We start from the raw sequence: 27,954 nt of genomic DNA, 5'->3' as shown, positions 1-27,954 counted from the left end.
AACATCAAAACCTTCAGCTGCACATCACATTACTTTAAATGCGAAGATGTTCAGATAAATTTTTCCATGGCCTGTACCGCAGAATTATAAACAGCTGTGCATGGAGGGTGCCTATGTTTAAGAAAATTAGGTGCCTCAAAAAAAAAAAAAAAAAACAAAACTTTCTAGGTAAACCGAACAATTCTGCCAGAGAATTTAGATTAAAAAAATCCAAACCTTCCATTTCACACTCTATATTGACTAAACTTATCAAATTAGATACCCTTGGGGAAATCTTTTTTTTTTTTTTTTACAGATTTCTCTTTCAATAGATCTCATCATTATGCTTCTTGCCTAAAAGAAAATGATCAATAAACTTAATAAAATTGAACCAGTCATTCAAGCTAATATTTTTGGTGGGTATATAGCAAATGAATGAAGCCATATTCAAAAGCAAGCAACGGATCTGGTTTCTCACAGAAACTTAACAGAAGTGGGAGAAAAAAGTATTCTGGAAAACGGGCTTCAGGGATAATTGTGTATAAACCCCGACCCTTTTTAAACCTATGCCCCGCACACTTCAGCCAGAGGCCCAATGGCAGACAGAGCTCTTTCTGTCCACACTCAGCTACCAGAGCCCGGAGGGCACCAACGGGCCTGGAGTCATGAGGCTGTTAGTCACAAACGGAAAGTGGTGTCTTCCAGGCCGGGCAGTCCAGCCCACTTCTATTCTCACTCACTGCTCTCCTCTCTCCCTTTTCCCCTGCAAGGTCCCTGTCTGATTGACTTGATTTCACCTAAATAGATTGTGAGAGTGGAGAACATTTAAATTGCTATACTTAAAGACACTATTTTCATGTAACTCTGTGATTAATTCTTTTCAACAAATCCCCAATTCTTCAGTCTAAACCAGATGGCCTCAAAGCTGCTAATTTGTTACCGCATAGGGCAAACTGAGTTTTAAAACCCCCTCCTGGAGCCTCGGCAGCTCACCGCACTGTAGAAACAATGACATTCCACCCCGTCCCTCTTTTCCCTCGTCCCCACCCCCCACGAGGGGAGGTTTCCCAAGCAGAGGCCAAACCAGCCCATACATTTCTTCTAATCGTATTGACCCACTAGGTAGGTCTCGTTCAGTGTCCTACAAACTGACAAATTAAAAAATAGTAACAACATCCTTACAAAGGTTTTACCATTAACAAGACATTTTAAAAGGTCTTTGAAGATTAATTAATTGAAATATGTAAACAATATAGCAAGTATTATCCATACAAGCAATCTAGATTTGTCACCATGGAACCCAACCCAACACCCTACGGCCACTCGGTGCTCACTGTTTATGATCTAAGTCCCCTGTCTGGCCAATCTCACTGGAATCGGAGTGACCACAAGGAGCTGATCATTCATGCGACCACAGAGCTGGGCGCTCAATTCGGACGCCCCAATCCGACGGAGCCCTGGTGGGTGGTGACGCTGCCTACCTTCGTGTCCTTTGAGGGTGGTGATAACGGAACAGGTGTTCTGTTCGAGCTTCAGCAGGGTGATCTGCCCAGAGTAATCGCCAACGAAAGCGTACTGAGTATCAAAGTCATATCTGTGGGGAGCAGTCAGGGATCTCTAACACAATCCTCCTCCCAGTTATAAAGCAGGAAGGGCGCATTTTAAAGAGAGGACACACAAGCCTAAAACGACGAAGAAGGAAATGCCTAGGTGAAAAAAATGCTATCGGCAAACACTGAAGAAAAAGTTTTAAGCTGGAATCATGGTGGTAATTAATATTCAATCATTCAACAAGAATTCATTGAGTACCGGTTATTACTGTAACCAACATCCTGGAACTTGGCAATAAAAAAGATAAGAGCTGACAGAAAAGACAGGCATGAAGATGAGTGGTTACGGTCAAATTCTAATAAAATGCAAAACTGTAAAATACTCAATAATGAACAAAGCAAGAAAGAACTGGAAGGAAATGGCTCTTTATGCAACACTCCGGAAATCACGTGACGTCAGCAGCCAGCACGACAGAAGCCCACCTTTCCTCTGGCCTAGACGACTTAGTCCAAAACGGAGAGGGTGCTTCACTGTAAGTTGTGAGAGTTGAATAAACCAAAAAGCAGGGCAATAGCCAATTTAAAGTTTAAAGATATAATGACTTGTCACTTTCCCGGGGACATTACAGCTGTAGAAATTTGTGACAAATCCGCAGCTGACACACAGGAGGCCGGGCCATGCCTGTGGGTCTGGGCTCCTTCCTACGACCCCACCTGAAAAGCCTAACTCAGAACCGAAACACGGATTTAGCACATAGCATATCTGAGTATTTTCCCTCGTTCCACTCTAAAGTGTACAGTACTACTTTAAATGTTTATTTTAAATATCTCATGCTGTACATTCCTTTATAGCAAACATTCTTTATGAAGGCTTTCCATGGAAAAAAATTTTTACCACACCAGATGTCCAACCCTGAAAGAGAACTACTGTGGGGCATTTGCCAGCAGATGGCCTTGACCTTGCCGCCACTAAGAGGCATGGCTGCCACAGCCAGCCTTAAGCAAGGGCGAACTCTATGTGAAAAAGATTCCATTAAGTAGTACAGACATTTTAAAGCAGCAATGTCATAATGATTCGGGGGTGCTGAAGCACCTTTGAGAGTATTACACAAATTACGAATTCTTTCCCCATACAAAAAACTATGACCTCGTTGTCCATTTATGAACTCCAGCATCCCAAGGCTTACTGTGTTTCTATTCTATTGCAGGGTCTGTAAATAACCAATCTCGAGAAAGCGAATTCCTTTTTCCCCCCTTTCTTTATTCAAAAATCTTTTCTTTTACTTTCAAATTTAAAAGAATGAGGGGAGGGATTTGTATTAATGAGGACTACATTTCTCAAGATTTTGTATTAAAAGCATATAGTACTTCCCAGCAGGGAATGATATCCACCTATTATTTTTAATAAATCAATTTTATACCAAGAAAAGTAGATACAGCAATTCTCAGATTTTATGTGAAATGTCAGGAATCACTCAGTCTTTGGATTTTAAAAATTTATACTTTTTTAAAAATTTGTTTTTTTATTCTCTAATTTAAAAAAAAACAAACCCTTATTGGAGGACATTTTTCTTGCTCTTAGAGAGACAGGAAGGGCAGGGGAGAGACAGAGGCAGGGAGGGGGAGGGAGGGAGAGATACAGAGGGAGAAACATCACTGTGAGAGAGACACGATCAGCTGCCTCGTATGTGCCCTGACCGCGAGTCAAACCCAATACCCTTCAGTCCGTAGGATGACCTTCCAACCAACTAAGCCACACTGGCCAGGGCTGTTCTTTCTTTTTCTTTTTTCTTTCTTTTCTTTTCGTGTATTTTTTCTTTTTTTAATAGATGTTTTTCATTTTTTTGGTTTTGTTTTTCATTTCTTTTTTATTCTATTTTGGGGGTTTCTTTTTGTCAATTAACACATTCAAAACTAGTTTTTGAGACGAGAAGGCCGGAGCAGGCAAAGGCCCAACCCTTCAAAGGATACTGTAAGCACGAAGCCCAGGACGTGAAGAAGTGCCTCCCGAGCGTGTCCCCGCTCCGAGTGCATGTCCAGCTGATACACTTGTCGTGACCGGTGCTGACCACCCACTCCGTGGCGGAGCTGAAGATAATCGCAGACACCCGGTTCTGGTGAGCTGTAGGAACAGAACGGAAAGGTCTGCGCCCTCCAGGCGGAAACGAGACCTTCCGAACCCGGTCTCCTGGGCTGAGAACTGAGGTCGGCCTTCTCAGCCTGGCTGGCCTGGGGACACTCGTCAGTTGTGGTTCCCCGCCAGTAAGTCGTCTGCCCTGCCCTTAACCCTCCCTCTCAGGCTTCCCAGAGCCCCACCCTCTGCCTCCCACCACACGTCAGACAACCCGAAGCTAAGCTACGTATCACTAAAGAGTGATGCTCAAGAGGGATTCCAGTAAGTAACAGAGAACAGGTTTTTACTCTGCTCTAAAGAACCTTAACTACCAGTGCGTTCCACATGGAAGGCAGCAGTCTTCTCTTAAAAGAGCAATTTTTTACATGTCCATAACCTTTTCTAAAAGGTTTTGACCTTTTAGACAACACCGACATTATAAACAAGAGCAACTATAATTTTCTGAAATTAAAAAGTAGTGTAAGCAATTTGTGTATAACTTTTTATTATTTATAAAGACAAGGTCTGATGAAGTTCTGTATTCCAAAAACAGCTGAGAATGAGGGAAGTGTTCTGTGGCCTATCTGCTGGAATATTTGGGTCTCCAGGTTCATCGTAAGCCACACAAGGGCAGTGACCTGTCCACTTCATCTGGTACGGCCTCCTGCATGCAGCAGGTGTTTAATAAATGCCCAGTCTGATGAATGCAGTCAGAGGCCAGACAGAGGAACCTCTAACCTTGCTCTCAGCTGCACAGGCTGCTTCAGAAAAACCAAGGAACTCTCTCAAAAATTAATTAGAAAACACTACAGCTGCCTGGGAATATGGGCAAAAGCATGAACAGATGCTCATGAAAGGTGACCGAGGGTTAACATCAAACAAAGCTTAAATAAAGCTGCAGGACCACTTGACCATCAAACCGGCGCGGAGCACGTTCGAAGCGTGACTCTGCCCAGACCGAGCGGCAGGCACTCTCCGCCCCCACCCGCGGGCCTGCACAGGACGCACGGTTGCTGGGCAATGGCTTGCAAAACAAATCTGGAGCATTTACAAACTTTTTAGTATCTGGCCCAGTTACTCCACTTTTATGAATTATCTTCAATAGAAGTAATTCAAGGACACACACACACCTACATAGACATATATGACATACATACACTCACAGATGTATATACACGTACATACATATATGCTATCATATGTTAGTGGGTGTTATCAAAGAATGGAAGCAGTACTCATGCTCAAAAATAGAGGGCTGGTTAAATTAAATCGGACACGTGTATCCAGATGGAATGGTATACAAAATCTCAAATGTTCACAAGCAGGAAAAGAATGGCAAATAACTCCAAAGAGCTAACAGCCTCTCGTGTAATTGGGGTAACGAAACTAAAAAGTTAGTGTGAAACCTGATTTTGATCACGAGAGCTGGTGCCCTAGTTGAGTGTGCATAGATCTGCATCGGTTGTGTGTGCCAGTGTGTGTGTGGTATAATTACCTGGGTAGGTCTTGATAAAGTTCATTTTATTAAAATCTTCAGAAACATGAAATTCCTAAAAGTAAACATATGCAATAAGAAAACAGTTATGGTTTTAAAAACAATAGGAACTTAACTTTCAAAACAAAGTGAAATCCAGAGGGGAGGTGGGAGGGGATAATGGGGGAGGGTTTTCAGGAACAACTACAAAGGACACAAGGACAAAACCAATGGGGTGTGGAATCGGGGCGGGGGATGGCTGGGGTGGAGGGAAGGGCAGAAAACTACTTGAACAACAATAAAATTAAAACAAAACAAAACACAGTGAAATCCAAAAACAGCCGTCACCAGCCCTGGGACGCCAGACTGCTGTATAACAGCACACATTCCCCCCGTCAGACCAGTCCCAGGCCGCCCTCCGTCCGGGGAGCCAACTGCTGCCCAGCACAGCATTCGTGTCCAGTCCTTTCACAAGGCAGCGCTTGGAATTCCCCTCCTTCCAACTGCAAAGGAAGCAGCTTACTCATTTTCCTCTCCTGGCTATGCCCAAAATTCCTCAAGATGATATGCATAAAGCAAGGTTGCAAAGACCCATTTCTGAGTCCTCGGCTATGGTGAAAATAAGACATAGGGTATTTCAGCAATGTAAGGGGGGAATTACACATATTTAATACAGAAATCCACACAAGAAAAGGAAATTAAGAGGTTGTGGGTGGTATTCTTTTTTTATAGTCTTGTAACCTCCAGATTTTATAGACTATGTAATACTTTATAACTAGGAAAAAATTAAAAGTATATACTTTTTAATGAAAAAAAATGAGCTTCAACATAAACCAAGAAGATAAAACTCTAAAATAAAAAAGCCCTAATCAAACATTCCATTGACCAATGCTGAATCAGTAAGTTCTTAATACTCTAGGTACATGTACCTCGTGAATTGTTCACTGCTAAGAATGAAAAAAATAAGAACACTAATTCCTTGTTCTCCATCTTGGGTTCACAAACTACAAAAAAGTATTAGCATTTCGCAGATACTAATCTGTACTGGGTGGGAGGTCGCCAGTCCACAGCCAGTTAACGAAGGACAAACTGGGTTTGCATTGCCCTTTCCCACTGAAGGGCATTAAGAGCTCCTAGAGGCCAGCCTATCACGTGCGCCCCCGCTCCAGGGGCCACGGGAAGGGGCCCGCCCTCGAAGTAAATGCACAACCATTGCCACCACTGGAGAGGCTGTTTGAGGCTTGCAGTTCATGGCTCCTTATTGTATTTGTACATGCACTTCGCCCATCAAATTTCCCCATAAATCCCATAAAATTTTCAGGAGAAAAGTGAGAATGCTGGCATTGACCATTATGTAATGTATTTACAGCAGCCCCAAGCTCATGGGGCATCGACCTGACCAACCCCAACCCTGCAGCTCCCGGTTCCTCACCACCTACCACCTGCCCTCTACTGAGTGAATTGTTTGGGCCAAGAACCTGCCTTTTACTGGTGCTTTCCTTCTTGGCCCAGAGACACAAACAACGAACACAAACTGAAGAAGAAGAAACAGACAATCTGTAACAACTGAAGAGGTTAAATCAGTAGTCAAAAAACTTTCCACTATGAAAAACTCAGGATACCAGACGGCTTCTCTGGTAACTGCTTCCAAGCTGCAGGTCCGAGTCTCTTACTGTTCAACAATTTTTTTTAGAAAGTTAAACATGGGCAAAGGACTTGAATAGATACTTCTCCACAGGAGACACACAAATGACTGATGAGTATATGAGCGGCATGCATCACTAGTCATTAGGAAAATGCAAATGCAAACCACAGGAGATGCCACTTCACACCCACTAGGGTGGCGAGAGTAGAAACAAACAAAACAGCAGAAAATAACGAGTCTGCAATGATGTAGAGAAGCCGGGACCCCTTCCCGCCAGTGGTGGGAATGCACAGCAGCACGGCAGCTCTGAAACAGCTCAGCGGTTCCTCCGTGAATTAAACAGGACCTACCAGGTGACCCAGCAACCCCGCTCCTAGGCAGACACGCAGATGTAAAACTCAGGTTCACACACAAACTTGCACACGAATGTTCGCAAGGGCGTTATTCACAATAAACATAGAGGCAACAGCCCCCATGTCCATCGACTGAAGGATGGATGAAGAGTGTGAGCTGTCCAAGTAATAAACAAAGAGGAACGGGGTGCTAATTCAAACTCCAGTGCAGATGAACCTTGGAGCATTATATTAAGTAAAAAGCGAGACATCAAAGGCAACACATATTTTATGATTCTACTTCCATAAAATGTCAGAACAGGCAAATCTCTGGACTTGGAAATCGGGTTAGTGATTGCCAGGAGCTAGGGGAAGGGGCAGTCAGGAGCGACTGATAATGAACTTGGGGTTTCTTTGGGGGAGGGGGTGTGATGAAAATGTTCTAGAATTAGAGAGTGTTAATGATTGTATAATCTTGTGAATATACCACAAAACCACAGAACTACACACTTTAAAGTGGTGAACTTTATGGTACGAATTATATCACAATTAAGAAAAAATACACACATACATAATTTGACGCACAAAAACACTGATCTATAGTAAATTGGGAAAATAAATATCTGGTCCTTCACCAAAGATACCTTGAGAAGCACTGTCTTAAAGGGTTGTCCAAGCTGCCGGGTGAATGACAAGTCCCTAACCACGTTCTCCCTCCCCTCCTCCATTTTACACACACACACACACACACACACACACACACACACACACACACACTCCATCACGACAGTGTTCTGGGTTCTACAGAACTAACTGGTTTAACATCAAGCGTTCATTAAAATTTTCATCCATTTTTATGTCTAAGACCTGCGCTGAATTCAACAATTTTTTACGCTGTTCATCGTTAACTCTATTCAAACTGTCCAACAGACGTGAATGCAGAGAGGCCAGTGTGGCAGGCCGGGTCTGGAAGGAACCTACCGCAACGGCCCCGCTGTCCTGGCCCACGAACACCCGTCTGCGGTCGTGGTGGTAAGTCAGAGCGGAGCAAGGGGCTGCGGGAGAGACAAAGACCACATTACCAGCAAAGCTAAGCACTGTCACTGTTCAAAATTCATTACTAAAAGAGCTGCCTGATTTAGGTTGAAAATTTAACAGGGCAAAATGATTTTACAAAAAAATAAAAGTGATATGAATGGAAAATGCTATTGTAGTTCTTCCTATTGTTTTTCTTTAAAATTCTCATACAAAATTATTTTTAGGACTTTGAGTGAAGCAATTCAGCACAAAGTCTTGTCTGACTGAAACTCCTACCTCTTTCTAGAAAGGTCTGAGGGGTGGGGGACTCGTGCTTATAGTGGGTGATCTGCACCCAAACTCCGCAGGTCACCCCGCCCCTGCCCCCACTCCCATCGCAGGCAAGAGCAGCTGTGGTCTGTGGAAATGGGGTGCCCAGCACCACACTGCCATTCTAAGGCGTATGAGCTCAAGCTGAAAAAGCCATTTTGGAATTCTTCCTCGAATGGCCAAAAACTGTTCCCTTGTGCAATGACACACATCCCAGTTTGTAGTAAGTGAGGCTGTGAGGTACAGACACTTTCCTTTGTCCACACCAGTCATGTGACTGGGTAGCACCTGCTTCTTCTCACCTACAGAGACCCCTCCAGGTTGTGGCTGCCCTTCCGGGAAGCATGGGCCAGAGAGTGAGTTTCAGAAAGGGGAAACTCCACATCGACTCCTGCTGCTACAAATCGGAATCAACGTGATTCAGAAAATGGAACATTAGGAAAAAGAAGTGTTTGGGTTTATTTGAGCCTAAAGAATTTCTTATGAAAAAGTGAAGAGAAAAATCTTACAGATGAAGCCACCGTTTGAAAATTGTTTAATTTAAAGTTCTCTCTCTACAATGGGCTGACATGCTCCACTGAAGGGAGGAAATGAACTATTGTGTAAGACTGGACTGTACTCAAAGACAGGGACACAGCTACCAGCACGATCAGATATGGAGAGAGATTGTGTGAGTTGCAGTCAAAGAACTACCTGGTTGAAAGGTAGGTACTACATCTGTCCGCACACGAGACAATCAAAAGTGACAAGAAGCCTGTCCACCCTTATCCACAACATTGGTGTTGAAACTGCAAAGAATGATCATGTTTAAGAATGATAACCACAAAGATATATATATTCTCATATACAGAGCTCTTTAATATCCATGCACAAAATTATCATCGACGAATCAAATCATGCTTTGATGCTTTCAAAGATTCATTGTCATCATTTTTACTTACTCTTCAGCTGGTACTAAATCTTAAGGCTTCATTCTCCTTTTCCATTCTTTCTATGCCTAACGCTCCACCAAACTGTACATAAACATGTAAGATCTCTCATCTGTGTAAAAATCACAATGTGCTGAGATATTTTATGAGGCTATGAAAGACTTACAGTTGAAACAAAAAGCTTCCTTAGTTTATTTGTTTTGTATATAAAGATGTCCTGGCTTTTTAAATTTACTTTCTTGCTGGAAGAGAAGTTTCTATTGAGATAAGCAATATTTCTTTTAAAAGTTTCTCACTTCATACAGTTTTATAAACAAGCAAAGTAGAAATCTGTGGCCTTTGCAAAAGGCATCACTGTGATCCAAAACCACATGCTTTAGTTTTTTAAATAAACTATTTGGTTTTTTGTTTTGCAGCAACACGGCCAGCCTCCTTCTTTAGCACAGTTTATGGCTGCTTTCACGCCACCAGGGTGGAAAGTTGAAGAGCTGTGCAGAGACTGGCCGTTTCGGAAGAGGCTCACGGACCCTCTCCACAACTGTGGTGGGGGCAGAGTTTCCGAGTCAGACGGGCGCAGATGGGAATTCCAACCGCAAGTGACCCATGTGACCCCTCTGGCCTATGTCCTTATCCACTAATGGTGAAAACATCACCAATCTTCCCAAGCTGTGATGATTTCATAAAGTGACATTATTTTTTTTTAAAGGTACAAAGCACGCAGTAGATACAGACATGAAAGGTCACCGTTTTTCTTCAGCTAAAGCAGATTCCAGAAGTTACTTTTGTGATGAGAGACAATGTTCTGAAACATCGGTGGACCATGTGTATGGTCCGTGTATATGCTAAGGTTTGGCTTGTTGGTGGCTATCATGTCGCAGGAAAAAGTCTCAGTTGGCGGATGGCCACTAACATGTCCTAAATTGGGTAATCTACAGAAGTTTTTAGAGCCAACACAGCACTTTTCTTCTCAGATTTTGAATTTATTTTGAAGTCATTCTAAAACAGACAAGCAATTGTTTCTCACAATTCGTTCATTGTTTTCTTCTGGCCATGCTTCTGCATTTTTATTGGCAGATACATCTACAGATGCAATAAAGAAGCTTCTGGAAGCAACAAGACGAATATGTGTAGGTACAAATATGCGGGTGTCAGCCACCAACAGCAGAGACGCTGGACCTGATCTTTCCGGTTTTTACTGGTCTTTTCAGGTACAGTGTTCTGGGAGCTACTTCCAGAGGGTACCATTAGGACAAGTTAGCAAGCGATGGCCAAAGCCATATGCCCAGCACCTAAGGGCCAAGGAAGAGTTCCCACTTCTAAGGACAGGTTTTGGTGCTGTGGGAGAGAGATGAATTACAATGCTATGTACTAAACATTTGGGAAAAGTACGAGTCAAAGAGTAACTGGACTAAATGTAGAACAAAACCCGTCCTTGTCTGTCTCCCTCAGTTTCTCTATTTTAATGAGCATGAACTCCAAGGTTGAGGACTCAAGGAGGTTAAGCTATGTTCAAACTACAAGGTATGGGGGGAAAAAGATGGGAGGAATCGCAGCCCTAGATTTAACAAGCCTGCTCACAAACACGATGAAACACTCCCCAGGACGGGAATGGGTTCCTCGGTTTCGCTATTTCCAGCTACCAGCTCTATCCTTGGGCCACTGGAAGATTTACCAGTCTAAACGAAGCCCTTTCTTTGGTTGGGACAAGGGTGGCTCAGAGGCGTAAGGCGTCCCACCCACCTCTACTCCCCACTCCAAAAAAATCCCCAAGGACATTTAACAAATGGGCTCCATGAGCACCTTTATTAAGACATCGGTCACTTGGTATTTTAGAGGGGTAACCAAGGTCATGCCTCAACAGCATACGGGAAAGAGGAGATGCTACTGCTTCACACAATAAATTATGATTAAGCTTTCTTCTAATGTGCCCCATATTAAAAGGCTCTAAGGTGCCTTTTATAATAGCCATCTTTATACAACAAATCCAAAATGTCTACTTCTTTTCACTGAATGGTTATCCAGACAGCGAAGCTGAGGAGCCTGCCCACGCTGGAGGTGGAAGGTAGAACAAATGAAAATCCTGGCAGACTACTCATGTTTTGTAGGGACTGATCACAGGGTCTGAACAATGCACGTAAATGTGGAAATGAGAAGTGCTGGCTCTGAAAGGGGGTGCCCGGGAGCACTCCTCACACTGACTGCAGGGAGTCTGCTGAGTAATGAGCTGCTCTGAGTTTATAACAAACCCCACTGCCTCTGAAACAACTCTTACAAAAGCTGGCACCAGTGCCTGAAATAACTAGCAAGAGGTCTTCTTTAGGGAACTTCATAATGGTCTTCAGAAGTAAACCATCTAACACGCCCCAAAGCCTTTTTTCTCTCTCCAGAAGGTCCTCTACATATTGGAACCCTTAAATGAGCAAAATCCCTCATTAGGGACCAAAACCACAAGGAAATTAGCAGCTCTGGATGGCCTCTGTGTGGCCACTCAGGACAGCGGGGTTCAGCCCCAGCTGGGGCCTGGGTGGGATCCTGGAGTCCTCCGCTGGGCTTTCTTTTGCAGAAAGGATGGAGACAAGAAGTGGGAGAGAAGGATGGCGATCAAATCTGCATGGAGGGCTAGAATTTAAATGCAAGTTTGTCAGTACAGCTCAGAGCTGTGCTAAAAACCTCCATGCAAGAGGCTGATCCTTTAGGTTTATTTTTAGAGCACATTTAGCTACTGAGAAAATTGTCTATTGAGAATGTGCGGTGCCTTGTACCAAACCTCTCATTGGTGCCCAGAGGTTTATGAAAAGTGGGCAAAAGGCCGGTTATAAGGGCGTGGGAAGTACACAGAACCCTGTTTCAGGGTCAGTATCGGTTATTACTAAGTACAAAGTCACTACTAGGACAAGTTGGCAACATTAAGGAAAACTGAGGGTGGGGGTGACTGGGCATGCCCTTTTCACCCCCCCCCCCAATTTTGCTCAAGTGTGCTTCAGTTGAGCCAGTAGACCGAACTTCCTTTGAAAAAGAAAAGGTGTTTTCCTGCAGTTGCCAGGCACAGGCTGCCGGATGTATTAGGCAACTAGGAAGCTCATTCTGAAATTTAGCAGCACTTTTTAAACAGACATTTTGAAATTTAATCATCAAAGACATTCGAGACACTTTCCTCAAGTGGAACAGAGACCGCTACTTACAGGCCATTGTGTGGTAAATGCTGGGCCAGTACTGGCCACTGTCTCTCTTCAGCCATACTCGGATGGTTCTAGGGAGAACGGAAAAGAAAAAAAGCAATTTTACTTTCTTTTATGCTACTGTAAAACTTACTCATTTCATTGGCAATACTATGTCCCAAATGACCTTGCAAAGTGAATCCACTGGGCAAACCCACTCAGGGGTGGACAAAAGTAGGTCCATGGTCATGTACACGAACCAGAGCCAAAGCAGCTATTGTCGTAATCAGAACCTGCATGTCCTTCCATGTGAACCAGCTGCAACCCTATGTTTGCTCACTCCCATACATACACTCCCATTCACACAGTATATAGTACCTATGCTATATACGCACACACATCATATATAGTTACCTATAATATGACCATACATGGTAAGTTATACAGTAGTTAGGAGTTAGGACTTCAAACAATTTCGACAATATGGAAAATGCGCATTGTCTAATGACCTCCATACAAACAAAACTGAGATGACTAACTGCTTTTCTTGGTAAAAAACAAACTGTGAACTTGGTCACTTGACATCTGAGCCAAGTGAGGTGAGTGGTAGACACACAAGGAAGGAAATGTTTCTGGAACCGGGACAGGTGTGCACGCAGCAGAGCCCACACCGCGGTTCGTTCACCCAGAACTGGTGTCTCCAGGCCCCGGGCGGAAACCAGTCTGCGACTGGCCTCCCGGCCTCTGCTCTCATCAGAGAACATGCAGGAAGACAAGGAAATCTGGTGCACAGGCAGGAAAATGACAAATCACCAAAACAGTACAAGTTTAATCCTTTGGCTTATCGCTGCAGAGAAGGAACACGGAATAATGCGGTGACCCTGCTCGTTCACTCACTGCACCTGCGTGCTCAGAGCTCTAGCCTCGGCTGCCTCCACCGCGGCCCAGGCGCGCTCTGCCTGAACAGCGACTCACAGCTCTGTCACAGTCATCCCTGGATTCCTAACAGCAACGCAGATGTTGGCACACAGCCAGCACTGGCTAATGTTTACAACCTTGAACTGAAATAACATGAAGACTAATGTTGACACCGTATGTGCCCATTGCAACTGAAGTTCAAGACAAGTAAGACTGGTCCGTGAGGATAAAAGGGTTGCCTCTGTGGGAGGGCACGATGCAAAGGAAGAGGGACCGTGCTATGACACTGAATGCCAAGACTCTGGGGACTTAGTTACATGGGTGTCTGCATTGGTCAGAACTTGTCCACCTGCACTGAAGATCTGTAGAGAATGCGATATATGATTAGACTGTAATAAAAGAAAACAAAGACTGGATGTTGACCTTCATTCATTCAAATAAATCAGATGACCCAGCGGCATGACTTTGCACGTGAACTGGATAAGGCCTTTCTGTAGGACCAGGCATTTGTACAATGCTGATTGGTCACAATCAAAGGAACCTTTGCCAAGCTGAATCACCCAGAGTTTTTCTTTACATCCTACACCTGATCACAACAGGCTAGACCAGAAGTAGGCATCCAACCCTAGGCAGATAAATTGGTTCCTTCCCTGGCAAATCTGAAACCAAGAGAGAGAAAAATGGATCGGTATGTCTCCACTACTTGAAATGGCTGTTCCTGGTCATATGTTTTGTATTGGGGGCTGGAGGGCTGTGTACATCAAAAAAGAAAAGAAAGGGAAGAGAGAGAGAGAGAGAGAGAGAGAGAGAGAGAGAGAGAAGCTGCCCTGTGGAGAGAAGCAGGAGTGAGCAGAGAGGGCTGAGGTGGAAAGCCCACCATGCCAGCTGCTCTTGCGACCGAGCTGTGTCCCCGGACTCAGGCTCTGGGAGGCAGACACCCCAGCATCCTTACCATAAACACCCTCAGTGGCTTAAGCCAGCCTGAGTTATTTCTGTTGTTTGCAATAAGCATATATACCAATATACTATGTCTGCATGAGACACCAAGAAATATCCCAAACACAGTCTCTTCATTCAACTGCCATTTAACAAGGTAAGATAATCAGGCAGGTCTTTTCTGAGGTACATATATTATGACAGGAAGTTCAAGAAAGTCCAAGTTCATATCCAAAATTAAGACAAAGAGGGAGATCACACAAAAGCATGTGTGAACAGACCTACAATTTTTATGGTTTGTAATTCAACATCTTAATTCAAAATTTAACACTCCTTGAGGTAATGTTTAAATCACTGTTACTATTTGTGGTTTACTCTTGGTTACTCTTCAGGATGACTTGGGTTTCTTCTTTCACAAACCTCAGAGGTTAAAACTCTTTCATGATATGCCTCTTCTTAGTTCTGAACCATATGAACCAAGTCATAAAAATATTTAATGGCATAAGAAAATGTTCGTGATGGGATGGTAAGTGAAAGCCCTATACAAAACTGGTAAATGCAGTATGATACCAAATTTACTTTAAAATGCAATCTGACCAAACCTCTAAATCCAACAACCAATTTACAGGAAACATAGAGAAACATTACGAACACTACCGCAGGAGGGCTTTCAGCAAAAACTGAGGGTGCAGGGAAGTCTACAGACAAATGACCCAGTTTTCTCTGCAATCTGCAAGGGAGGAAAAACAGAGATGGAGGACCAGCCCGTGATTAAAGAGTTTTAAGAGACATATCGAGCAATCACAATGCATAGACTTGTTTGGATTCTGATTCAGTCAAACTATTAAATACACATATATCATTATCAAACAACTGAAAAGATGGACGCTGACGAGATACTTCATGATTTTTGCTTGTTTGAATTTTAAGAACAAGGAATAATTCCTAAGTAAGATGCTGGCTCTTGTTCTCTGTTCTCAGCACGCCCAGCACAGGGCAGCTTCCTCTCAGGTCACCTGGGCCCTTCCCCCTGGTCCACCTCAGCGGTGTCCACTAGCACCTGCATCTCCCAAGGGGCCAGGCTTCCCGCTGTCCCTGCGCTCAGAGCCCACCAGGGGCTGGTTGGTCCAAATCGAGGTTCAATGGACACACTCAGTGCCTGTGACTCCCCGACCCAGACCCTGTGACCCAGGAGGTGTGATCCTTGAATGGCCCACATACACGGAGCTCGGGGCATGTGTAAGCCCTCCTCCCCCCCCAAGAACCTGCCTCTCCAGGCAGGAGTTCACCGGGGCCTGTTGCAGGAAGGGCACCACTGCAGCATGATTCCCTCATCAAAAACAGTCAGTAGACGCAGTGATGATCCCGAGGTCTGAACAACTAACGCTATACTACATGCTGTTGACTATATTCCGTTACCTAACGTAGAATGCTTATGGATACGTTTTATTACTCACATTCAATATCGGAGGTGCGGCCAAAGGAGTTGTACTAAGTGAAAGGCCACCTCCCCTCGAAGCACTGAATCTGCTCAAGGATTCTGCTCCCTTTCCAGAGACAGGGAAAGCCCAGGCACTTGACAACTAGGGCGTCATGCCATGTTTTGTCAAGTTCACTGGCCTTCACTCACACAGGATCACAAAGGGGTTGAGCCTGCTAGCTACCTGGCTGTGAGGTCTGTTAAAGTGTCTACAGAACAGAATGCTGACATATTCTAAAACCCTTCAAATCACCCCAGAAGTGTGGGTCATGAATGCATAGGAAGCTCAGTGGAGGACTCAAGGCCATGCGCTCGTCCCCATGTCCCCCTGAGAGAAGAGCAGGCTCAGACAGCAGAGAAGTCCCTATGAGCAGGAAACCTTAAAGGGGACACCCTTCAACCAATCTAACCTGGTAGTCTCATTTTAATTTCATGCAGCAGCAGACTGATATTTAAAGTAGCCCAAGGTCAAAGAGGAACCTGCCCAGAACCCAGCATTTTTGAAACAGTTTTATTTCCCATGGAGGACAGACCATCAGTACCACAGTGTGGTCTGCACCCAGCTGACACACCGGGAAATTGGCAAGACATACATGATCTCTTGGGGTGTTTCATCTGAAAACTGTTCATCACGTCCAGGCTGAGGGAAGACCTTGCTTGGGAATCAGGTTCCAAATTAGGCCCTTGCCCTTCACAGTCGGCCCTACCCCTGTAGTCACCCCTTCTACCTGAAATTCCCTTCCTTCAGTTTTTCGAGCCAAATTCTTTCCTTTCCTTAGACAATGCATTAAAATCTCCCACTTCTAAGAGTAAATCAAAACACTCCAGCACTCCCAAGAACCTACCAGTCCTGTAATTCCTACTAAGTAACATAAGAATTTGCTGTGCGTTTTCTTCAGAACTCATCTCGCTGGTTTAACAAATGGCTGTAAAAACAGGCTTAAGTTAGGCTGCTTATTAAAAAGTCAATGAATTCCTTAGACCAAAAAAATGTGCTGTTCAGGACACTGGAAGCAAAATCTGCTATTCAGTAACTTGAAAGCAACACAATAATACAGTTTAGTAACATTTTACAGGAGCAAACCATTAAAAACTCTACGATAATACAAATAACCCGTATAATCATGAAAGTGTCAAGATCAGATGGTTTAATTTTTATAAAATCCACAATATTTCCTGCATACAGGAATATCTAAGCCATTCTCTCCACTAAGATAAAACAGCTTAACTTTTCCTTCAATATTTTGACAACTTTACACCCACTCAAATGCATTTCGTTTTTCTTGCTGTTACTCCATCATTTTTCTAGTGGATGGACTTTCTTTCATATTCCAAGGCTCTGTCCATTTTTAAAAAGTCTTCTCTTAAATCAAAACATGAGAAACATGTTGATTCTGTGCCAAGCTCTATTTTGTAGTCATCTGAAAACAACAATCTGATATTTTCCCAAACGGCACTTAGGAAGGAAATGTGTCGTTTCTGCCAGGGCCACACCAATGCTTTCCAGACCTCCCCACACGGCTAACGTCCTGGTGAAGGGCTCTACCATCAGGCTCCTCGGCCTTCTAGTTAGAGGACGGACTCACAGACAGCGGCAGCATCTTCCACAGACACACGAGGGAAGGCACCTCTGTATAATGTTATACATACGAGGTCTGTCCAAAAAAGTCCAGCTATTGTTAATATAACGAGAACGGTTTACACGTGACGTTGATGCAACCTCGCAGCCAAGGAGAGTGGACTGGAATGCGTACGTGTGAACAGTGACAACTTCACTGTGCTAGATGCCCTTGAGTGAGCATGTGCACTGTGTAGCTGTCATACTCAGAATGACTGAGCACGCAGACAACGAATCTGCATCAACTTTTGCTTTAGGCTTGAACATCCCTCCACAGACACCATTCAGATGATACCGAAGGCCACGGCTATGGGTGACTGGCAGCTTCATCACGACAATGCACCAGCTCTTGTATCACGTTTCACGTTTCGTGCAGAGTTTTTGGCAAAACATCAAATCACTCAGGTGACTCAGCCTCGCGCTGCAACCTCTGGCTTTTCCCAAAACAAAAATCACCTTTGAAAGGGAAGAGATTTCAGACCATTGATGAGATCAGGACGATGCAACAGGGCAGCTGATGGCCATTGGGAGAACCGTGTGAGGTCCCAAGGTGCCCACTTTGACGGGGACTGAGGCATCATTGTCCTGTGTACAGTGTATCTTGTATCTTCTTCAGTAAATGTCTCTGTTGTTCATAGTGCGTGGCCGGACCCCTTCTGGACAGGCCTGGCTCACGCACCACAACGGACACACACCACTGCCACCCCCGAACTTGTCTACTGACGTTCGGTCCGGCAGAGGACCCACTTATTTCCCAGTAAATGAAATGTCAAAGTTAGGTTGTAGTTCTCTGAAAAATATTTCAGGTTGAAGTGTTTGTAAAATGTATTGCTGTGCAGGGATAAGCAAAGAAAAAGCTGAAAATAATAATAAAGTGCCATTTCTAGGGTTCTTGTAATTTTTTGCCAGCATTATAACTTTAATCTGACTCTTGGGCAAGAATTTTGCAATTTTGTTCCAAAAAATGGTAAACACATATTCCTAATAATAATAATAATAGTAATAGTAATAGTAATGACAACAATGATTGACTGATTTAGGAATTTCCGGCTTGGCGATTGGTTTTGAAGAAATTATTTAAGAGGAAGAAAAAGAAATATACATTTAAAAAGGTCATATGAGCATCAAGGGAACAAAAATTGGGGAAAGTGTCAAATAGTGACAGGTTAATGGCATATTAATTCAGTAGCTTATAAAGTCATTAAAATAGTGATGAAGACCATGTAACCATGACAACAGTTTATGAAATGTTAATTTATTTTAAAAGCCTAATATAGAATGATACAAGTAAACTCCATGACTATGCCGAGTCAGGCTCTCAGGAGGCTGACTAGGGGCAGGTAGGGCAGAAGGTAACACACCTGAGAGGCAGACAATGACTTTGGCTCCTTTTGGGACCCCCCCCCCAGACAAAGGACTGGGAGCTGAGAAGAAGAAATCAGCAGGTCCCCCCCCCACCACTCGCCCCTAACAACAAGCCGACAATTAAACACCTCCTCATGAGCCAGCAGAAGCCAGCCTCCACCAGAGGACAGCCAGCTAACCCTCCGCAATGTGAAAGGACCAGCTAAGACCAGCAAGGCTGACACACACACGAGTGTGCCTGTGTGTGTCAGAAGGGCCATCCGGGGGACCCACGGGCCCGTGAACGTTGGCAGTACTTGCTGTTTGAAGCCACTGAATCTTGAGGTGGTTCGTTATGCAGCAACAGATAATTGGTACAATGTTATCTGTTCCAAACAGTAGACTTTCAAGAATACTTCGGAGATCTGATCTTAAAATTAAAAATAGCCTTCACTATTAACTGAGTGCCTTGGACTTCAAAGTATTTAGTAAACAAACAAGTCCACTCTAACTTTTCATGAAATACAGGACCTTTGCTTTGCACAGATGCTAACTTGAACCCTAAGACACTGAAGAAATTACTGCAAAAGCATAAATGATGACTCACATGTTGTTCAATACTTTCACCCTGTCTCCCAAGGATAACAGTTCTTTCACCTTAACTACAGCGGACACAGAAAAGGCAGACGGGAACCCACAGCTCTCATTCAGGATCAGGGGTTTATTCCAGGACCTTAACCCTGAGTCTGCTCAGAGATGGACCCGCGGATCAGAAGAGGCAGAGGCTCTTTCCAGCCCCTCTGTTTAACTCCCTCGGAGATCTGACTGAAGGGTGTTAAAAACACACTGTAGGGAATCACCAAACCTATAAAGCCTCATCTGCTTAAGGAGGAGCAATGGCAGATTTAAAGGATGAATTTTCTCCTGAAAAGCAATGTCTCTCAAGCCGGAAGGTGTCTGTGGAGAGTCGCGATCAAGGTCATTTTTGAACCTTTGGTCCCCCAGACCACATGTTTGGGCCCAGGGCCTGTCATTTCCCAGCATGAGGACCTCGGAAACCACGCCCGCACTGGGACAGGCAGACTCCACTGAGCACGCAAGGGTATCTGTAACATCACAAGGCCACCCTCCACCTTGCCTGACAAACCGGCATTTCTAAATTCAGAGCTTTTCAAAAAAAATCATCCCAATCACCTCCAAACAGCTAAATTAAAGCAATTTAACCATATTTAAATTATAGGCTGATATAGAGGGATGATTCAATGAATCAATTAAAAAGAGAATGCAGAGTATAGCTTATCTTACAAATTAAGCCCCGAGCCTGATTTCTTTCAAACACTAAGCAAAATCGCAAGCATGAGGAAAACTTATTTTCCAGTCGCTCTTCAGGCTGCTGCTACTATTTGGTATCTTCGTAAATCTCCAAACATTTCTGTACCTACTGAAAACGATCATTTTTCCTGGTCTGACAGAGAGGTGTCATTCCGGCGGCCGGGACGGATTCCATAAGGTTAAGAGGTTAACTGAAAGGGACGGGAACAGACGGGGTCATCTGCACAATCCGCTTTTGTCACATAAACAGCAACTTCCTTCCAGCCCAGCTGCCGCAGAAAGGAGTCTTTCTCCTTCGGCAGCAAAGGGGGAAAGCACGCGACTTTTATTGAACTGATTATGGAAGTGGAAAGGCAAAGAGAAACCAGCCCGTCCTTATAGAGAATTAGACTGGCTACGAAAAAATTAACATGTCCATCCCTTCTACAGCCTGAGGAAGGAATCCCAGACAGCTCCAAGGATCCAAGATGATGATGGAGCTCAGACTGTGGATGTCCTGGCTGGCAGATTTGGCCGGGGGTGGGGGGGTCACTTCTATGGCATCTGCACCGGAACCTGAATGAGTAACTCCTCTCCCAAAGCCAGATGGCTGGTTATCTACCTGGAGATAGGTGTGCTCTTTTTCACTGGAGAAACAAATTCCCTCTGTTACCTTTCAGTTACCAACAAAATGATCTCTTGTGACCTCTGTGCCTCCAAGAAGGCTAGAAACCATCTCCACCCCTGAGAAGCAGAAGCGCCCCAGACAGGATGGAGTTAGTGTCACAGCAGGTCCAGGACACATGGCTTCTTAACTTGCAAAAAAAAAAAAAGTTAAAAAATCGCACTCTATCCATACCCTAGAAGTCTTGAAACACGAGGACCAACTAACCGCACAGCAGCACAGTCTGAGGAAGAGCGGTCCGTTTTCAAACTTCCATGTTCTGTGCTTCCTTATTCCCACAGGTCTACTGATTCACTAAATTGACATCTGAGGCACCACTGAACCCCTTGTCCTTCTCCCAGTCTGCAGTTCTGACCTGTGCCAGCAGGGGACCAGCCCCCAGCAAACCCTGCGTCCTGAGACTCTCATGAGCTTCCCGGGAGGCAGCAGTTCACACCTGTGGTCAGAACTCAGTCCGGGAGGGAGGGAGCACCTGGGGTGAGGCCTCGGGGAAGCTCGTGCCTGGTTTCCTCTGGACTTTGCTCTGCACCTTTGCAGACTTTGTTCTGTGTCCTTTTCCTTTTAAAATCCTCACTCGAGGATATGTTTGCTGATTGGAAAAAGAGACAGAGAGAGAGAGAAACATCCATGTGCAACAGGAACATTGACTGGTTGCTTCCCACACACGCCCCACCCAGGACTGAACCCGCACCCTAGGCACGCACCGGGACCGGGATCAAACCCCAAGCTTTCGGTGTTCAGATGACACTCCAACCAACTGAGCCACCCGGCCGGGGCTTGTTTTGTGTCCTTTTGCTGTAATAAATCACAGTGTTAGGACAAGCATAAGGCGGCAGTTCTCCTGGTGAGCGGATCAACGAACCTGAGGGTGGTCTGGGGCCCTCCAGCACATCAGGGCAAAGGCTGTTATAAAGGAAAACTTTTGACTGCCAACTGTCGGGACTTGTGAGTGAGCAAGTGCGGAAATGATGCAAAGGTATGACTCACAACTGTAAGAACTCAGGTCTGCAAGTGCCCCCCCAGAATGGTGCTGTCCCGTTCAAAAGGCAAATGTTTATTTTATTTGCACACACACACAGAGAAAGCAGAGACATCTTTAGCTTTTGATGAAGCTCCAGTAATGAAATGAAAAACAGATGGGGATGAAAATAATAAGAGTCAAAACTTCAGTGCTTTCTCTGTGCTATGAGCTTTACATATATCCAAACCCTATGAAGCAGGCACTGTTACTAGCTTCACTTTGCAGATGAGAAAACAATGATCAGGAACCTGCCCAGTGTCACACGGGATTCAAACTCAGGCGTTCTGCACCCAGAATCCATTTCTAACCACACTGTGAAAAAAACCAGATCTGACAATGAGGAGCCAGTCTAACAAGAGAGGAACAACGGCATTCCCACCCAGGTTGCCTGACTTCTCACTTTTTCAATTTATCCTGTAACACAAGTTAAAGGGTCTACTTTTAGGCACAGCATGACGACAAAAATAGAGCAGTTCGAAGGCCGGCTTTCTGCACAAACCACCGACTCCCAGCTATGCCAGGCTTCCTTCGGAGCACAACACTTAACAATCAAGTTGTTTATTTAAGATTGTTTCCATGGGAACAGTTAGTAAATATACAACTTGCCCCTGAAACCACCTTAACATGTTTAGAAATGTCTAAGAGGAAAGAAATATTTTCAGGTGAATCACTGGTATAACAAAAAAGAGGCTACATCAATTGTCTTAAGAGTTGCTTTTCTATAATCTTTATTGTTTACCAGCCTAAGCACAACATCCTGAAGTATTTTAACACCCAAGAGACCTATGCTGGCCTTAGGCCAGACAAAACGCAGTGACTTCTGCAGGATTTCTGCCAATCAGTCTTGGCCCAGAAGCAATAGCATAAGCACACTCACCTCCAAACTCTACTCTTCAAAAATGAAGACAGCAGGTCTACAGCCTTGACTTATTCATAAGGCTTTCTAATAAAGCTTTCACCTTTTAAAAATTCTATCCTCCAACCAACTGAAGTCTAAGTTTTTGGTGCATTCCACAGGAGAGAAGTTCAAAAAGCAAACGTGTCTAGGGGATCAGTTCTTCCTGCCTTGCCATATTTCAGTTCCATTCGGAAAGTGGAGTCTCAGTTTCTGCTTCCCCACTGGAAAAATGATGGCTGCAGTTCAAAGCCTTGAACTCAATGCTGAGGCTGTGTCATTTTTACAGCTTCCTGACCAGAAAGAGTCACACTCTACTGACTCCAGTTTTTAAAAACTTTACAAATGTACCATTTTATATTTTGAAAACTAGGCATACTCAAGTATTCTAGTTCCAAAGTACAGGCAACTTAAAACTACAGCTAAAAATACTAATATGGGTTTAGTGGGAGAATGAAGTTCAAACACAAGAGCTCAGGGCATCTGTTACCCCGGAACATACAGAAATGGATGCATACAGCAGAATACAGCCATTGTTAACCCCTTGAACACTCCTGATTAGACATCTAGGCTCACTGCCCAAACCATGGCCAGTGACTCCAGGTAAGATGGAGTGAAGCTCAATGCTGCCCACTGGTTTAACACCTTTGGGGGCATTATTTGTATTTAGCTCTGTCATGTACAGTTCAGTTTCACTGGGAAATAGGTGGGTACATGTGAATGACTCCTGGGAAATACATCCCGGAAACTGACCAAAATAGAAAACAGGGCACACACGGTTTCATGTCCCTGCGAGTCTCTGCAGCCAAGCAAAGCGGCCAATCGCTGGTCTTCAACGTAGAGTAGTGGTTCTCACAGTGTGGGACCAACAGCACCGGCAATCAGCAACACAGTGAACTTGGCAGAAATGCAAACTCTTGGGCTCCGCCCTGCACTTACTGAATCAGAATCTCTGGGGCGGGGCCTAGCCATCTGTTATCGAGACTTCCACATGAATCTGATGCTCGCTCAAGTTTGAGAACTACCATCTACAGAGACCAGATAAACAAGTACATTTAGCCCAGGCCAGGGTTCCTCATCCTCCGCACTACTACCTTCTGGGGCTGGAGAGCAATTCTTTCTATGAGGGACCATCCTGTGTGTTGTTGGATGTTGGGCAGCATCCAACTGGGTGCTAGTGGTACTCTCCTCCAGTGATGACAACCAAAACGTCTCAGGATGTTGCCAAATGTCCCCTGGGGGCAAAGTCACTCCTGCTGAGAGTCGCTGGCCTAGAGTTTGGAAAAATGGACACGAAATTCAGGACAACCCTCCCATCATGTCCATTTCCTCTCAAAATGTTCTCAGTCAGTTCTTACTGCTTTCTGCTTTTATAAATGAATCAACTTCAGCTGGACCTTACTTCATTTTATTTAGTTATTTATATTTAGAGAGAGGGGGAAGGAAAGAGGGAGAGAAACATCAATGTGTCGCTGCCTCTCACACGCCCCCCACTGGGGACCTGGCCTGCAATCCAGACATGTGCCCTGACTGGGAGTCGAAAAGGCAACCCTTTGGTTCCCAGGCCCGTGATCAATCTACTGAGCCACACCAGCCAGGGCCAGACCTTACTTTAAAGGTTAAAAGCTACTCTTCTGAGCATTAAAGCGGAGGTTGTAGAGAAAAGGTGCAAGCCAATTTTTTTTTTAAACCCTGGCCCTCACCCAATGACACTCCTTCCTATCTTCCCAGCACCTGAAAGCTGAGAGCACAGGGCCATCTCCTCCCTATACCATCCAGCCCTTTGGAAACAGTGATTTTGGAGTCAGCTGTCTCCCTATCCCATAAATCTGTACACAGTAAGTGTCCAATAAGTGCTTGTTTGATGAGTAAGGGCAATTAGTATTCTGTTTCCTCAACATGCTGGTTCCATCAGGTCAGAGGCCATAAAAACCAATGAATCAGAGGATACACAAGGGCAGGTACTGTGGCTTTTAATCCCTGTTGTATCCCTAGGGCCGGTACTCAATAAGCTCAGTATTTCTAAATATGTGAATGAGTGAATAAGTGAACAAATGAATGATTGAGAGTCTAACACATATTTACAACAATGTAAAAACCAACCGCCAAAAAACCACACACACAAAAAAACAAAAACAAAAACATGAACCCACAACCATGCTCTCTCATTGATCTCATACGATGTTGCCCTGGCTAAAAAGGCTGTCTTCCTTTCAGGGTAGTTCCACGGGCCTGAAACACAAATCAGAAGCCCAAGGTGCCGCCCCTCACCTGGTCCAGTCACCTGCCTGGGCCCTGCTGTGCCCGAGTGAAAACAGGAGCTGATCTAAGGCTCCCCCAGAACATTTCGGTCCCCGAGCAGCTGTGTCACCACTCCCCAGAAGACACTTAGCAGCAGTGCACCTGGCCGATCTCAAATATTCAGCAATTTACCCAACATGCATGAGTCATAAATAAAACATTTTACTGAATATAAACAGCTATAAGGTACTTATATGAAGTGCCCTTATTTATGTTCCTATCATGCAAATTTCATTTATTCTATCCTTTTTTTCACATTTCTCTTTTCTTCTTAGGACTCACGTACCCCCTTTCTTGCCTTGTAAATTGGCAGGAAGAGGCCACAGCCTGCTCACAATGAACTCACCTGAAAACAAAATACAGAGCCCAAATAGGCACGGGTGGGGGGTGTGTGTGTGTGTTCAGGTTCCCGCTTCCCATGTAGGACAGGCTCTCCAAGTTAGTTACTTCCACATCATGATTACAAAAAGCTGGACGCTACACCTCCCTTTTTGAGAGAACAGCAGTACACTCTCTTCCAGAAAGCCTTTCAACTTTTGGAATATCACCATTTAAGACCACTCACTGTACCAAGGAAACAGTTTCATGCAATAAACATCAGTCATTTCCTCCAAACTCCCACAGGAAAGCACTAACCCTTTTTAACGTTGAGGGTTATAAACATGCTAAAGTTTTAAGTAAGTATCTCTCCAATCAATCGTGTAGCCCTGGGAAGACCAGGGAGCTGGAGTCTCGACTCTTCATGGTCCTCAGTTTTCTCTTGGGTAAAATGAGAAAATCGGGTTGTATCAGTGTTTCCCAAAGTCCAGTGGGCATTCAATGCAAGTCGTCCCAATACAAAAAGGAGTTGACACTAGGTGCACACAGATGAACATTTTTCAGCTATTAGTCTAATTCTTTATGGCAAGTGATACTGGTTTTCCACTATGGTGGTAATGTAAAATGTCCTTGAAAATAAAGGCATCTAAGGCTTTTTAAAAAATGAATCGCTTTCAGGTGGGGAAAAAAAAAAACCTAGTAAATAAGAGTTCAGGTGGCTCTAGAAGCTGTGCAAAATAAATTATCTTGGGACCTTGGTGTTGCGCAAAAGAGATGTCTAAAGCCCACAGTGAAGAAGAGAGTGAAAGCCCTGGAGGTTTTTGCTGCCATCAGGGAATCCCGGAAACCAGGACGCGCCGTAACCGGCCGCCCGTCCTCCTGGCTCTGGAGAGGGAGGCTTGGAACTCAACAGCTCGGGACAAAATCCCACAAAGGAGAGGCGGGGACTGGGGTCCGGAGATGGAAGGGGGGGGGGGGGGACGGGACACGCCAGGCAGGCGTCGGGGGTCCCAGACTAGTCTGAGGCTGGAGGGATGTATTGGGACGGGGATCCCCAGCTAGAAGGGAGCAGTGGCACCCGGGAACTGAGGTTCCCCAGATGGAGGGTGTCAGGGGTCCCCGAGGGGCGTGGCAGGGACCGAGGTCCGGGACCGGAATCGAAACTGGAGGGCTTGCGGGTGGGAACCTGGAGTTGCAGCAGACAGAGGGGCGCAGCGGGCCGCGCGTCCTAGGTACCGGGGACGTCCCTAAGCGGAGAGGCCCGGGGCCGGGAGACCCGCCGCCCCTACACCCCGTCGCCTGCGGGAGGACTGGCCGCCCCCGTCGCTCCTGCGCCCCGCGCCCGACCTGTCTTCGCTGGCGGTGATCACGCCGTCCTCCTTTGGGATGAGCAGCGCGGCCGTGACTGCGTCCTGGTGCCCCTCGATCTTGCTCAGCAGCACCGGGCGGCTACTCTGCGGCCTGGAGTGGATCTCGGCCGCCATGTTCGCGCGGCGGCAGCCTCCCGGGGCTGGCGGCCCATCAGCTGACCGCGGGGCGGGCGGGGCGGGCGGGAGCGTCGGTTTGCCAGGGCTCCGGAGCCTCGTGGGCGCCGCGCTGCCGTAAACTCCCGAAGGCTGCGCTTACAAGGCACCGTATTGCCGCGAGGAGAAGCGCAGCTAAATTCACAAAGCCGGCACAGAGCCACAGAGGACGTTTGTTTGCCCGGAAGTAGGGAGAGTTATAAAGGTTGAAAATGTAAAGGTAAAACAAACAAACAAACAAACAAACAAACAGCGTAAGGAAAAGCCTTGTAAGAGTTTATTAGTTTATTTGAGCCAAACTGAGTACAGTTTCCAGGAGGCAAAATCTAAACAGATTGAGAAAATGCTCCGGAGAATGTCAGTTTCGAATCTTACACATTAGAATAAAAGGAGCCATAAAGAGGGTTACAAGAAATCTATTAGTGGTAGATTAAGGGGGCAGGAGAAAGCAACGTGGGGAAATCTCTGGGATTAGGTAAAAAGTAAAACGGAGAAACATACATCTTTTCCGTTGGTGGGCTCGGCATAGTTAATTACCATTTACATACAACACATAGAGATGGTATTGGGGGTACCACATAACAATGAGGGGTTCTGTTGTCTCATGCTCTGAAGGGTCTGGACAAGATTTTCATGGTCTTTCAAAGGTATGTTATCTTAGATACACCAAGACAACAGACGGGCTCACTTGAGGTAAAGATTGACCTTTGTCAAGGAAACTACAGGCCTAGGATGTCACTGTCCACCATGAATTGCTTTCAGTTAAGAACTTTTATGTTCAGACCATCCTATGCTATGTGGTTACTTTGGATCTCTGAGTTCGTAAGGCCACCACGTAGGCCTCCCCTGAGCTTGTCAAGTTTGGTATGTGACCTCTTTTCGTCCACAAAAAATAACGTCTTGGTCACAGGCTGACAGTGACCAGAGAAGAGAGGGGAGGAAATTTCAGGAGAAAAGGGGAAGAGTTTACAGGAATAAGTATAAAGGACACATGGACAAAAACTAAGGGGGGTGGAAATGGGAGGGAGGTGGGGAGCACGGGGTGGGGGCTGGGATGGGAGTAAAAGACAGAAAACT

General features: G+C 45.0%; 1 protein-coding gene across 1 annotated transcript in view; it reads right to left on the bottom strand.

The window, feature by feature from the left end:
* WDFY1 (WD repeat and FYVE domain containing 1) overlaps positions 1-26,931 on the bottom strand; it is a 38,557-nt gene extending 11,626 nt beyond the window's left edge. The window contains exons 1-6 of the mRNA XM_037139226.2: positions 26,702-26,931; positions 12,552-12,619; positions 8,075-8,148; positions 5,138-5,192; positions 3,501-3,651; positions 1,461-1,573 (exon numbers count right to left, since the gene is read on the bottom strand). Of these exons, the coding sequence (XP_036995121.2) occupies positions 1,461-1,573; positions 3,501-3,651; positions 5,138-5,192; positions 8,075-8,148; positions 12,552-12,619; positions 26,702-26,838 (598 nt within the window). The 5' untranslated portion in view covers positions 26,839-26,931. The remainder of the gene's footprint in view (positions 1-1,460; positions 1,574-3,500; positions 3,652-5,137; positions 5,193-8,074; positions 8,149-12,551; positions 12,620-26,701) is intronic.
* Between the last annotated feature and the right edge of the window lie 1,023 nt (positions 26,932-27,954).

Source organism: Artibeus jamaicensis, unplaced genomic scaffold (assembly GCF_021234435.1).
Source record: "Artibeus jamaicensis isolate MK-2021 breed Jamaican fruit bat unplaced genomic scaffold, CSHL_Jam_final contig_1015, whole genome shotgun sequence".
Taxonomy (NCBI): domain Eukaryota; kingdom Metazoa; phylum Chordata; class Mammalia; order Chiroptera; family Phyllostomidae; genus Artibeus; species Artibeus jamaicensis.
Note: the sequence above shows the minus strand (reverse complement) of the source record. Positions and strands in the feature narration are given on the sequence as shown.